Genomic DNA, 14,311 nt, shown 5'->3' with positions numbered 1-14,311 from the left:
TGAGATTCTCAGTTGTTTCTTTGAGGTCCTTTTGCTAAGATGCCTACAAGGAAAACTAAGCTCAACAAAAAATAATTGGTGTGGGATTGGGGCTGACCTGTGATTTTGCGATTTAATTGCCACAAAGACCGCCCTCCTCCTAATCACATCAGCACCTCGGCAATTTGTGGTCTCCAAACCGAAGGGTTCAGTGGTTTTACCCAGACTCCCCCAGTCAACGTGTATTTGTCACCAGCAGGGAGTCTCCAACCCAAAAGCCAGTCCTCAGTTCCCTATATCACCCCATCTCTCACACTCAGGAATAGCCCTTGGGGGAAAAAATCCTGAAGGAAGCTACATGAGCAATGATTGCAGAGAATAATGAAACAAGCACCGGTATATGGATTTAATGGACTAGATTGGCCTTCAAAAAAATCACCAAATGTACAGGACAGTAGAAACAACACCAGCTCTGGAAGCTGAAATTCAGTTGTGTCTGACTCCTTGTAACCCCATTTGGGGTTTTCATGACAGGGATACTGGGGTGATTCACCATTTCCTTCTCCAGCTCATTTTACAGATGAGGAAACTGAGGCAAGGGTGAAGCTAATAAATATCTGAGGATGGATTTGAAATCAGGCCAGGTGCTCTATTCACTGTACTACTTAGCTGTCCTCTGGAATCAAAGGACCTGGATTCAAATCCCACCTGACACTATCTGTGTAACTGAGCAAATTACTTAATCCCTTCAAACTTCATAGGGGGGTTGGATAAGAAAGAGAACTACCAATATCCAAGGAGTCTGTGATCCACAAAAACAAAAACAAAACTGTCAAGTAGCCCTGGACTAGAGGGTCTCTGAGGCTCCTTCCATCTTTAGCTCCATGATTTGATTATCCTAAGGGTTCAAAGAGACCTGGAAAGGCTTTCATGAGATATTGCAGGATGAAGAAAATGCCAAAGGAGATACACGCAACTGGTCACAGCATTGTAAAGGAAGCCAGCCCCCAAAAGCAACTGATGCATCAGGCAATATTCACACAATGTTGTAAAGGAAGCCAGTACCCAAAAGCACCCAGTGCATTGGGTAATATTCACACAGCACTGTAAAGGAAGCCAGTACCCAAAAGCACCCAGTGCATTGGGCAATATTCACACATGTTATAAAGGAAACCAGCCCCCAAAGGCACCCATTGCATTGGACGATGTTGGCCACAAATGATAAGAGTCAGACTAAGCTCACACATCAGTTTCTCATGGAGAAAGTGATGTGTGCACTTGGCCACTTGGTTGAACTGTTTTCAAGGGAAATGTACTGTCATTGTAACTTTGTTTGGGTGTTTGTTCAGAAGTGTCTGTTGCATCAGAACCAAATATATTAATTAAAACCCAAAGAATGTTACAGAAAATTCAACAGGGGTGTATTAATGCCATGCTATTGAGGGTGCACCAGGGAAAGCCTTGGGGAAGATCCAAAATTTGAATAAGACACTGCTTGTGACACACACACAAAGGATGATAATGTCTAATACAAACAAGAAATACTGAGAGCTACAAACTCAACAGAAGCACTCTAAGTAGGATATTGATAGAAGGCACCCCCAGATACCCAAAAAGGCTCAGGACAATGGTCACGTAGTCAGACAATCCGAATTCAGCTCTCACTCGCCTATCATTCCCTACTTGTATTTCATTGGATCAATCTCAGTACCCTCACCTATAAAATGAAGTGGTTGGACTCAATGACCCAAAGTTCTCTGCCAAGTCTAAATCCATGATCAAGGGAATTAAAGAAGGCTTCCTGGAAGAGGAGGTTGGATGAAAGGATCTGATATTTAAGGAGAAAGGCAAAAAAATTAGGAATCAATTCCCAATTTTCTCATGTTGTCAGTCCTTTTTATAAGGGTACTTTTCAGGCAGACAGAAGAAGGTTAATAGGTAACATCCAGTATCATATGGTCATTTAAACACATCTGTGTTCTCTTGTTTTGTTTTGAATTTGAAAAAAAGCTCCCCTTTTTATCATGCACCTGATACTCCTCAGGTCTATGGGATGACTGAAGAATGGATTACAACTAGAAGAGTCACAAGAAGATCCCTGTCCTTTGGATTCCAAGAACTATTTCCCTTTTAATGGTGAATCTGATTATTTGAGGGAAAGGGCCAACGGCACTTGCATGAAGCCAGCGAGCAACGGGCAGGTCTGCCGCTTCCTCATATTATTCCAAAAACCATCAGAAACCAAATCGCTAATTCCAGAACTCAAAGACACCCTTTTAGGGTCAGTTTTGCACAAGTCACCTAAATGCATGTGTGTATATATTCATATATATAAATAGATATAGATATAGATATAGATATAGATTAACTTTTTTTCAAAGCAGGAAAAAAATAAGGAAATAGGAAAGCCCATGGATGCTTGAGTTTTTTCATTATTCCAAAGGCTTTCTCACCTCAGATTCATTCCAATACAGGTTCAGAAGAAAAATATCCAAGGATAAGACTTAAATTCAAAACATGTAGCTGCTTTCTGGTGTCATTTTTTTTTCTTTCTGACTGAAGGCAAACCATTTGGCTGCTTGTTTCCAAAAAGGCATCTGTCAGCAATCAAAGGGGGAAGAAACGCATGGAGCAAATGCAATTGTTTGGAGTAGTGTTTCCTGGATCATGTTAAATGCTTAAATTGCTCCCCATTATGCTCACCAAATAATTTTATTTCCCACAATCATTGCAATATTTAGCATGTTGGATTTAATCTTGTTTTAAGGCTATTAACAACGGGCAAGGCTTGTGAAGGGCCTAATTGCTCAATGGGAAAGACGGGCTTCCGCCATCCCCATACAGCACAATGATAAAGTTAAACGTGCCTAATTGTTCTGGATTTAAAACACCATTATCCAATAATATTTATCATTTCTTTGTTCTGGACTACCGGGCCATCTGGAGTGAAATCTTCTCAGGCTTCACTCATTCACAAAGTGAAATCTGTCCTCTTGTTTCCCAGCTTACCTTGGGCACCATTCATAAATATTAGATGGGCCTAAGCGGGCTTGGGCCAGGCGCAGCCCATCCTCAGAAATGCGAAAGGAGATGAGAATTGGGGGGCTAATGATTGACAACACTGAAACAGCAAAGCTAAGCATTCTCGGCTAGCGCTGAAATTTCCACGTGCCTTATGGTGCTCCGATGAAAAGACAGAAGGCCAGGCAGGTCCTTGAGTAAAGAAGACCCCGTGGGTTTGCTTTATGTAGACAAGGAAAGAGGGATAAAGCGGACACTAATTCAACGACAGAAATACTGCTTAAAAAAAAAAAAAGAAAGAAAGAAAGAAAGAAAAAAGCTAACTTGATCAGAGGTAGAAGTGACTATATTTTGTGCAGTTCTTTCCAAATATTATCCTCCTTTTCCCTCAGTGGTCAGCTGAAAAAAGACCGGTCCATTTGAATAAAAAGGAAGTAACAGAAAACGATAAATGTTTTGGCAGGCCAGTTTCTGGCAGAGTTTTCTTCTCTTCCTGGATTCTTGAATCCTACTTAACACTTCCCAGGTTAATTCAGCCCCATTTTCTGTAAACAGAAATGATCCTCTGGCTCAACCAGAGGCGGGACACTGAGTCACCTCTGAGCTGGACAGTTGATGCTGTTGGTAGCCAGTCATTTCCTCATTCTACCTCCAACCCCAAAATTATATAAAACAGAGTGATTCATGTTGGGGGGGGGGGAAGTGGAGGAGGGGGAAAAAAAGGAAAGAAGGACATTTATTATTGAAATCATTCATTCTCTGAGGACCATTTTCCTGTTTTAAATTATTAAAAAAAAATCTTTAGGGGGCAACTAAAGGACATAGACCCTCCCAAAAGAAGTTGGGCTAGAAGAATTATTTACTAGGTAAAGAGTCTCAATATTGTTAGGGAAGTATTGACTTGTGGATTTAAACTCTCTTGTGTTTCAATGAGAGGATGTACAGTGTTAGTGAAACTGAAAATTATTGTGTTTTATAGAGTTCAAGAAAAAATGTTTTTAAACAGGAAAACCGGTTGGGCTGTGAGCGAGCACCTCTCTGCCAACACAGTTACGTTGCCCTCAGAAGCAGCAAGAAATGGCCTTGTCCAGATTCTAAGAGTTCGCTCCTAGGATATTTTCCAGAGCAAGCCTCTTCTCCCAAGATTTCCTTTACAAAAGCACAGAACTACTGGGAAAGAAAAAACTGCAGGGTGCATCTCACCAGCTACCTTTCTAAAAGGATTTCAGCAGGTCCTTGTTTCTTAATGCCATCAAAGGATTCAATATGACAGAAATTCTTCTCCCTGAAGCCCAAAGCTTATTTCAACCTTACTTTCTTATGACGAAAATACTCTCAAGTGTTCTATGTCACTCTAACTTTCCATGTATTTGTCTAAAAATTCCTCTTCCCCATCACTCTCTCATAGACAGCCCATGTGGTGGTTTCGTCACCCTGCCCCCCATTTCCTTGCAAAAGAATATGTGTTTTTTTTAATACAAAAAAAAATGGATTAATGTAAGGCACTTAGACAGGGTTTCTAGGATAAGGAAACCTAAATAGAGTAATGTGAAAATGACTGGTCCTTCTTCCATGTTAAAATATGAAAATTCTACATTTCTAGGATATCACAGGGGAGCCCTGTGTAGGTTGGAAGGGTGTTAGTGTATTATAATAGGACTAAAGAAAACACCAACATGTAATTAAAATTCATTAAAATATTATCCAGCTGATCATTCTTGTGAAAATCTAGTCACTGTAATAAAATGCCCGGAAGATCTCAGAAATGAGAAACTGGAAATATAGGGTCTCTTGTTCACCTCCCTCCAAATTCACAGACATATATATGCAGGGGTGCCGTGCAGATTTTTTTTTTCCAAAAAAAAATTTTTTTTAATTAGCTTTAAAATTGGAAAGTGGACCCATTTTTCTGGTTCAGGGATTTTTTTTTCTTTTTTAAAAAAATTTGATTTAGATGATTATGGGTGAACCGGACAAACCTAGCTGAAAATTGTCTAAATTATCGGCTCCCTGCTCTTGTCCTTCAGAAAAAGTGGCCGTGAAAACCAGATACTGAATACGAGAGAGAGAGAGAGAGAGAGAGAGAGAGAGAGAGAGAGAGAGAGAGAGAGAGAGAGGAAAAAAAAAAACCCAAAACATTGCATGATAGTCTCTAAGCAGTTCCATCTGTCAAGCAGAAATTTTAGGCTAATAGCCTGTGGCGATCTCCCTGCGTAGTCCACTACCTGCCTTTGTCCTATTAAATCTCTTTATTCTCCTTTTAAAAAGGGGGGAGGGAAAAAAAGGAGAAAAAGGAGGGGGGGTGGAAGGAAAGGAAAAACCTTGTAGACCAAAATCATCTGAGTGATGAAGCCCTAATTTTAACTGCCTCTTTGATGTGTGGCTGTGGGCTGTGGGGCGCTCCAAAAGCAGAGCTAAGACAGTGGAGCTGTAGATGACTTCTCATCTGCACCTCACCTTGCCACTGGGTCTGGGAGAGATTGGTTCATTGTCAAGGAGACTTTTTTTTTTTTACCCATGATTCCATATGGTATGGACCGGACTACATGTTGCCCAACATGCCATCGCAAATGTTTTCTCAATTAGGTGTCTTATCTCCCGTGAGTTAGCATCAGATGAGGCTTGCTGACAGCGTCATGGCAGCTAAAGCTTCCGATGGCTCCATCAAATGGCAGCTCTGCTACGACATCTCGGCCAGAACTTGGTGGATGGTGAGTTGGCAGCCGGAGCTGCCTTTTTTTTTTTTTTTTCCCTTCCTCCTTTTTTTTTTTTTTTCCGACTTTCCCTCCCTCTTTGACAAAATGTCCCAGACCTCACATTCATCAAATTAACATTTGATTTTTTTCACACTCTTCCAGGGCCGCCAGCCTGGCTCCCCCTGTTCCTTCTTGCCTCGTTCGCTCTTCCCCTGCCACTCTGGGCTCTAAGTTTCCAGGAGTTGGCCACAGGACAGAGCTTGTTTCTGTCTGGGGTGGGATAGGAGTGGGGGGGGCTTCGTCGGGGACGCTTGGAAAATTGATCATTTAATTGTGATGATTCTGTTTTAAGTGTGGAAAGTTTTCGCGCTGCACGTTGGGGTTGAGTGGGGACTTGACAAAAGTGGGGGTTTTGTTCTCGGTGCCTTAGTTCTGTCTTATACTCTGGTTTCCAAGGACAATATTTTCTGATGACCTGAGATGGAGAGTGAGAGGGGAGGAGGGGGCAGCTCCATTCTTAAAGGGGGGGCCGGTGGAATTAAAACTCCAACTAGTGAATTTCGAGGTCCACAGGCAGATGGCCTGAAATCGCCTCTTCTGAGGTCTGGATCTGAGGCTTCCCCACCACCTCCCCACCTCCAACTTCACTTCCTTTTGGAATAAAACAGGCCCCCCCTCCCTGGCCTCCTTGTCAGCACTCCAGGCTCGGGCCCCCCATCTTCTAGCTCCGAGCTGCTACGGGGCCCATCAAAGTTGGAATAAAGTCCTAACATGCGCCACAGAACGAGTTAACTCACATGTCGTGGTCGGCCAGGCCAGGCAACCTTTGACATCTCGTATCCATAAGAGGTAGAGTGAGTCAGGAGGATGCACAATGGTTCATTGTGGCCGGGGATGCCAGTCCTGTTGTGAGCAAGAGAGTCCTCAAATCATTACCGCCCTCGTTAGGGTGGTGTCCGTTAAGGATTAATTCGTTAGCAGCGCATTTCTCGTTTTCGGTAATTATTATTCTTGTGGCAAGCGTGAATTCTTCCAGGGAGAGAAAAAAGTTTGCTGCCAGAACAATGAATGTATTATCCGTTTCTAACTGGACCGTGAACTCCAGCTCATTTCACATAGATATCAGTTTAAAAAAAAAAAAAAAAAGAAGAAGAAGAAGGGGGGGGTTGTGTTTAGGGGGGCTGGGGGGGGACTAGCGAATGGAATTACAAAACAAGCCGTGATCGGTTTCATTGTATGAACCACTGAAACTGTTTCCCTTCCCTGGTCCTGCCCTGACTGATTTTCGGGATCATTTTGGGGAAGTTTTGAGGAGTTCTGAGAACTGAGAGACTTTTAAAAGTGACCTACGGAAGGATGGAAGCGGCTGCTCGGGGTGCATTGTATAGGCACATCCTGGGACTTGAGTTAAGGTGGCTGTGTGTGTGTGTGTGTGTGTGTGTGTGTGTGTGTGTGTGTGTAACTGTATGTATGTGGACGGGTTTGTATTTTTACTTTTAATTTCTTAACTCTCCATTAAAGTCTTGCCCGGTGGTTGCCAGGAAAATGTTGCTTTGTAGCCTTTGGTTAATTAGACTAGTGGAAGACTAACCACTTAGCTCCTGAAATTTTATTCACACTACTTATTTTCCAATTAGAGTTTCTGCCAGGGAGAAAATGAGTTTTTACTTGTATGCTCGGATGCTCTTACCTATTCTTTTGCTTCTGGTTACATGCGAAATAGAAATGTATCAATGAGTTCGGCGATTGGTTTTTTTAAGGAAAGTTGTAAGCTTTTGGGGGTGGGGGGGCGGGGAAGAAAAGCAGTGCATGCTGATGGACAGAGGGTATTTTTTATAGACTGTTACATTTTGGGTAGTAAAATGTGTCATCCTTTTATTTGGTGAGACTCACTGAGCATTGCTCCAAACGGGCACAACTATAATCTCTTTCTATAAAGTTTCCTTGGAAGTTGCTTTGCATTTAAAATTATTTTACAGATGTTTTACTGCTGGGGATATAAAATATAAAAGTGATGGAAACATTTAGTAATGCACTTGCCTAAAAATAAACAAGACGATAGCCACACATGCTGTTGTTTACATTGAACTCAAGGGAATCTCTTCCAAACTTTAAGGCACCCCTAGGTCTCTGTTCTGAAAGGAACAAGAAACCAGTGTTTTCTAAAGGAAGCTAGAGAAATTGACTTAAAGGAGAAATCAATTTCACTAGAGCTGAAATTAACAATGTAGGACCACATTTCGGAAACATTACTTGCAAATAATCGCAACACACATTTGCCATCAGTGATGGAAAATCTAGTCCTCTGGGAAAGAGAAGAACAGGTCTAATTAAAATGAAAGGCGAAATTCGGATTTCAGATTTATTTTTTTGTGGCTACTTCTACTTTCCCTTCTGACTGTCAGCCTCTTCTTTAACTCTCCCCCTCCACCCGCTGTGTCCCTTAACCAAAAAAGCAAACAAATAAAAACACCCCAAAACCAGACCAAAAGGGGGAAATGACAAATAAAGCAGATCCCACTTAACTAGAATCCTGATACAAGCCTAGAGTTTTTCATGGAAGGCAAAGAAAGCTTTGGAAATTACCTCATGCATCATCAAGGTCTCCCGCTGCAGAGTGAGAAACTTCAGTTGAGTCCTCCCAGCAAACATACAAAGGGATTTCACTGAATGCCCCTTCCGCCCATGGAGACTCAGCTGCCAAGGCCGGGATATGCAATTTTGCTTTTTAATGAATCGTAAACAATTTGTATGGCAAACGAGTTTGTTTGTTTTTGTTCTGGGGCATGTGTGGAGCGGAGTTCTAGCCAGTTACATAGTTATCTACTGTCGCAGAACATATCCAAATGATGGCAAGATTCTGTAATTTATTTTTTATTTTCTCCCTCCAAAAAAATAAAGACCTGTTATCAGGAAAGAAACTACTTTATAAAAGGCTGAGGAGAATGTCCTCTTTCCCTCTTTTTTCCTTCTCTCTTCTTTCACTCTCTCTCTTCATTTCCCTCTTCTTATGTGAATTCTAATTCTGTCTCCTTCTCTCCCCATGCTTATTGATAACTAGTGGGAGATTAGATCATTAGGTTTAAAAGGAACAGATTTTTGTCCTGGAGCTACGGAGCCCCACTCTTGGACGAGATATGGGTCCTTGGAGTAGCCATCCTCGCCTTCCAAATTAACCTTTCATTTGTGACGCTTATTTGGGGTTTATAGGTACAGAATGTAACAAATATTCAATTCGCCAAAAAGGAACAGGGGGTCAGGAGAGCCCCAAATCAAAGGAAAAAAAAAAATTTATTGCATCTACAACATGATAAACAAACTTTGTCTTTGACTAGAAGTCTGGCTTCTTCGTTATGTATAGATCTTTAACATTAATTACGTTTGTCACTGCCACTTATGAGAAATCTTTTGAAATCTGAGCCTCTCTTCTAATGCTTTAATCACGCAAATCAAGAAATAGATATTACGTATCAATTTAGACTAACGATGTTGTGACATCTCTCACTGAAACCTTCACGACAGGAAAATACAGAAATCCCCCTCCACTTCCAAGGTTTGCAAATGGCACATCAATCGCCTGAGTTACAAGCATAATATTGAGGGATTTCTTGACCCACAGAGCCTTTATTTATTGAAGTTCTATATGCCAGACAATATAAAAATGTGGGGGGGGGGGGAGACTCCATTGCAGTCATCTGTTGATTGATAAAAAGGTGCATGGGAAAATTGCAGTAATATTCGTCTTAAAAAAACATTTAACTTTACTTACTGGTAGGCAGTCCAAAAATAAAATTAGAATGGACAAAAAGGCAGAATATGAAATTACCTCTGTAGTTTCCTGAACTGATATTAGATCCTTGGCATTTATTTTGGATACCTTAACAGTGCAAGTCTTTTTTTTTTTTTTTTTCATCAAGAGCTGTCCATCATCCCATTAAAATTCTCAGGGCACGCCATTTTCCTCAAGGACCTTCTTGTACTCGGGACAATCTCCCACCATTTCAAAAGGGCTTGTGCACAGAAGGTTACAAAGTGTTTTGGTGACTTATCTTTTGCTCGAGTTTGATGATGTCAATAAATCCCTCAGCTCTAGAAAACTTGCAGAATGAATGACAATCTCACTGATGCATAACTAAGAACTCATATTTCATTGAAACCCCTTTTCCCACCTTTGATGGATATTTCCAATTCGCTGTAGAAGCTGTATTTTCACTCTTCATTTTTAATATGTCAGTTCTTAACTGAACAATGCTTGACAATCACTCTTTACTGATTTTTACTAAATTCAGAGTAAAGTAGCTTTTTTTTTTTCTCTCACATCGGTTTGTCCCATCTCTTTCGAAATATTGGTCAAAACATCGCAAGGCCAGGAAGGGTGTCCTATAATAGTTAAGTAGGAGAAGTGTAATCATGAAGAGCAGACTTGGGCCTTTGTAACTTGACTAAACTCTCAACATCAACTTCTGAGAGGAGGAGCGATTCTAAACAACTTTTTTTAAAAAATTATATTTCATGTTGTAATACAGAAGGATAGTTTTGCACATCTCTATTGACTGAAATGTCTTATTATGTAACCATTTAAAATGTCTGTGGCTTCTTATTCCAGCTTCATTTATAAATGTTTGTACCCAAATACAACGATTCTTAAAAGTATAAACCATTAGGGTGTACACCATTGGAGTCCCATTTCAATGAACAAATAATGTTTCTCTACTATAATTTCTTTTCTTCTCACACTGTCTAATAAAACAATCATTTTCCGTGGCTATAAGCCAATCCCACATGACATCTTTTGCAGTCGTGTTCACTGTTTGGGAAGGAAGGGAGCGTTTTGAAATCATGGATCCATTTGGCTGCTGGTTTTTAAAAATCAAATCCACATCGTCTCAGAGTAACTTTTTCAGAAATATGCTTGGCTGAGTCCGCAGACTTCGACTATCTTTTTTTAAAATCTTGATTTCCTATTCCTAAACTCATATTTCGCCTGTGAACTTTAGATAGTAAAATACAAGCTTTGTCCGGGTTGATTTTCTCCTCGCTTTCCTTCACCTGTCCCGAATATCATTTAAGGAATGGTTTTAATTTAAAATCCAGAGTCAGGGGCTGATTAGAAGACAGGAAATTGGAGGATTAAACTGTCTGGTTGAACTTCCTTTTCTTATCAGCACTCAGTAACTTACGCTGGATTATAAACTCAACAAGACGGTTTTTAACAGTGTGTTTTTCTGCACGGTTTTGTGTATGTTTGTGTCCATCGGTGTATGTTTATGAACGAGTTTATATGGAAACATGTGTCCCTAAAAGGAGAGCAGGGAAAGGGGCAAATTCTAAGCTGGTGTTTTGTTTCATTTTCCCTCCCACTAGAAATAGTGGGCTTGTTTGAGACCCAGACTGCTGGGATCCAAGGCCATCCAGGTTGGTTTCCTCAAGGATATTGTTTAAATGAAGTTGTTCTTTCAAGCACTTTTTATGAAGCTGAGAAAATAAGGAAGGAAAGTCTTTAAGGAAGAAAATGAGATTGATGGCATTGTTTTCTAAGAGAAAGATGGATTCGGGAACCTCTAAAGGGATCCTCCAGTATCAGAGACACCAAGACAGGGAAGTGAGGTGGCTGCCGGCTGAGGAGGAAGCTGGGGGTTAGCTCAGCTCCTTCTCTCCCAAATCGGAGAGGAAATCAGCTGAGGAACAGACGCGTGCTATGGGAGCATGGCTGGGATATCACAAGTGGAAGCATTCCTGGGACATGGAGGTGCAGGGGAATGACAGGTAGAGGCAGGAGGACTTTTGTGTGCACAGATCAGTGGGACCAGAAAAATCGCAACTCTCCTAGACTGAATTATTCCCAATGACCCTCCAACCTAGGAATGGAGTCTAGAACTTCATTGTTCTGTGAGTCCCCTCTCTGTCTCTTTGTTTCTGTCTCTTGTTGGTCTCTGTCTCAGTGTTTGGGTTTGTGTCTCTGTCTCTCTGTTTCCATCTGTCTCTGTGTATGTGTCTCTTCCTCTCAATATTTCTCTCTCTCTCTCTCTCTCTCTCTCTCTCTCTCTCTCACTCTCTCTCTCTGTTTCTGTCTTGGTTTCTCTGTGTGTGCTTGTCTGTCTCTGTCTGTCTCTGCCTTGACTAAGTGCCTCCCTCTGTCTCTGTCTCTGTCTTTGTCTCTCTGTCTGGTTCTATGTTTCTGTCTCTCTTTATCTCTGTCTCTTTCTCCCTCTCTTTTTCTTCTTCTCCCCTCTCTTCCCCCTGTCTTGCATATAGTTAGGGACTCAGAAATATGAGATGTGATTTTTAATTAACTGAAGTAGCACAGAATAGTGGACAATTTATCGGTCTTAGATCAGGAAAACCAGAGTTCAAATCCTTCCTTAGATGCTTACTATCTTTGTGACATCAAAAAAAAAATCTAATATCTCCACGCCTTAATTTACCGTTCTGTGAAGAAAGGGGGTTGGTTCTCAATGACCAGTTCCTAATCTATCCCTCACTCCATTCTGAAATGTGCAGCAAGAGCAATCTCTCTGGATCTCCTTTCCTCATATGGAAAGTGAGAAGGTGGGATTTGATGATCTCTGATGTCACTTCCAGTTTTAGATCTATGATCTGTGATTGGGATTCTCCTTATGTAATCCTTGATTCTAGGATCAATTAAAAGGAGAAATAGTAGATTAATTTGTCAATAAACATTTATTTATTAAGCCATCTACATTGGATCAGGCTAGGGCTACTAGGTGGTACAGTGGAGAAGGAAGTGGAAAGAGCATGGGGCTAGAATCAGGAAGTTCTAACTTCAAATCTGTCTTCAATATACTTACTAACTGTGTGACTGTGGACAAGGCACATAACCCCTATTTGACTAGGTTCCTCATCTGTAAAATGGGGACACACTGGAAAAGGAAATGGCAAATCACTCCAGTATTTTTGCCAAGAAATCCCCATGAGATCATGGAGAGTTGTATATGACTAAATGACTGGACAACATCAACAATATTCTGGGCAACTATGCTAAGCCTTGGGAATACAAAGAAGGGTACAAGACAGTCCCTGACCTCAAAATGCTTACAGTCTAATGTGATAGGACAGACAACATGCAAACAGCTATGTACAAACACGCTATATAGAAACATTTGGAGGCGATCAGCAGAGGGGGAGATGGGGAAAGCTTCTTGTGGGAAGCTGGATTTTATCTGGGTCCCAGAAGAAACTAAGAAGCACTAGAGGAAAAGATGAGGAAGGAGAAATTTCTATACATGGCCAAGATAAGTGCTGAATAAGAACAGGAATCAATTTCTGTTCATTGAACACAAATGGCTAGGAGCTGTGAATATCACTAGAAGTCTTTTTCCCCAGGATAATGACACACACACACACAAAATTAAAAGTAAATATAATGAAATTATAAAGATCAATAGTGTAAAGATCATAGTACATGTCAGGCTTTCTCAATGTATCAATTAATTATACTGATTTTTCCCCTTCTATTTCAAAAAGTTATCTCATAGGGAGAGATTCTTGGGCAGAAAATGAGAAGGTAAAAATAGAATATAAGGATGATGGAAAAACCAGAAAACATGAATTAAAAAACACTTTATAGAAGGCTGTTTGTCTATGAACCAGAGAGATCAAAAGTTCACATAGAAAAAGAAGGTGCTTTGTCTTTATGGTTGGGAAAGTTGAGATTGAGAGAAGGTAAAATATTTTCTCAACAGGTAATAAGTGGCAGATTAGACAGAAAATCAGGTTCCCTGCCTCCAGATCCAGCCCAGCTATACCAGAAGAATGGAGAACCATGCATTTAAAGTTGAGAGGGACCTTAAAGATTACCTAGTCCAGGGACTGTTTTGAGTTGAGTGAGAGAGAACTGCCAAAGCCCATTTTCTCATTTTCCAGATAGTGAAACTGAGGTTAAAATGGTACATACATACAGATACTCCTCAAAGATACAATCTTTACCCTTTTCCTACAAAATAAGCCTCGTTGCAATTGAAATAGAAAACGCACCCCCCTCAAGAAAAGAGATTCATGGCTCACATTCTTCCTTTGCAGGATTAAGGCCATTTATTCCGCCCCATGCCATAGGTGATTATCCCCATTCCCCTGCGAAGAAAGCAATGGCACATGAATGTGTCTTTGGCCGGCCCCCAAGAGGTCAGCAGCACAGGCACGGACCGCTCTCTGCCCTACTTAGGAAGGGTGCTGATGTAGTCTGGAACAGGAGGCAAGCGTGTGTTTCAAAGGATGCGATTAGTTGTATTAAAATACCAGTTTTAATCAAAATATGGAGGGCTCTGAAGAGCTCGATGATGAAACTAATCCAGTGTGCACATGTACACCCTTCCTAGTGGGCCAAATAGCGAGGAGATTCTCCATATGCTGCTCCATGTAGACTTAGCAAATGTTTCCCTCTCTTGAATGGATTCAGCACGGAAGGTCTGTTTTTTTCCCAAACACAGGCTTTTGAATGTAAAATTTGGATACGGGACGTCACCGATCTGTGCTTGCCTCTGCTCCGATGTCCAGAGCAGAACATTGCTAACCGAAGGTTTGTTCCAATGGGGATGGAGTTTTGCTTGAGAGAAGCCCCCCTCCAGAATATACGTTGACTAATGGGATGGAATTCA

At 41.1% G+C, this 14,311-nt stretch overlaps 2 protein-coding genes across 5 annotated transcripts in view; one reads left to right on the top strand and one right to left on the bottom strand.

The window, feature by feature from the left end:
• The window catches only part of LOC141541558 (RNA polymerase-associated protein CTR9 homolog), a 101,790-nt gene extending 94,981 nt beyond the window's left edge, over nucleotides 1-6,809 (bottom strand). For both annotated transcript variants that reach the window (XR_012481837.1, XM_074265781.1), the window contains exon 1: nucleotides 5,458-6,809. The gene's annotated coding sequence lies outside the window, so the exon portion shown is untranslated. The remainder of the gene's footprint in view (nucleotides 1-5,457) is intronic.
• NFIA (nuclear factor I A) overlaps nucleotides 5,307-14,311 on the top strand; it is a 672,686-nt gene continuing 663,681 nt past the window's right edge. The window contains exon 1 of one of the 3 annotated variants that reach the window (XM_074265783.1): nucleotides 5,307-5,711. In XM_074265783.1, the coding sequence (XP_074121884.1) occupies nucleotides 5,616-5,711 (96 nt within the window). In that variant the 5' untranslated portion in view covers nucleotides 5,307-5,615. The remainder of the gene's footprint in view (nucleotides 5,712-14,311) is intronic. The other 2 variants (XM_074265784.1, XM_074265782.1) reach the window with 2 other exon arrangements.

Source organism: Sminthopsis crassicaudata, chromosome 4, assembly GCF_048593235.1.
Source record: "Sminthopsis crassicaudata isolate SCR6 chromosome 4, ASM4859323v1, whole genome shotgun sequence".
NCBI lineage: Eukaryota > Metazoa > Chordata > Mammalia > Dasyuromorphia > Dasyuridae > Sminthopsis > Sminthopsis crassicaudata.
This window is presented reverse-complemented; position numbering and strand designations above follow the sequence as displayed.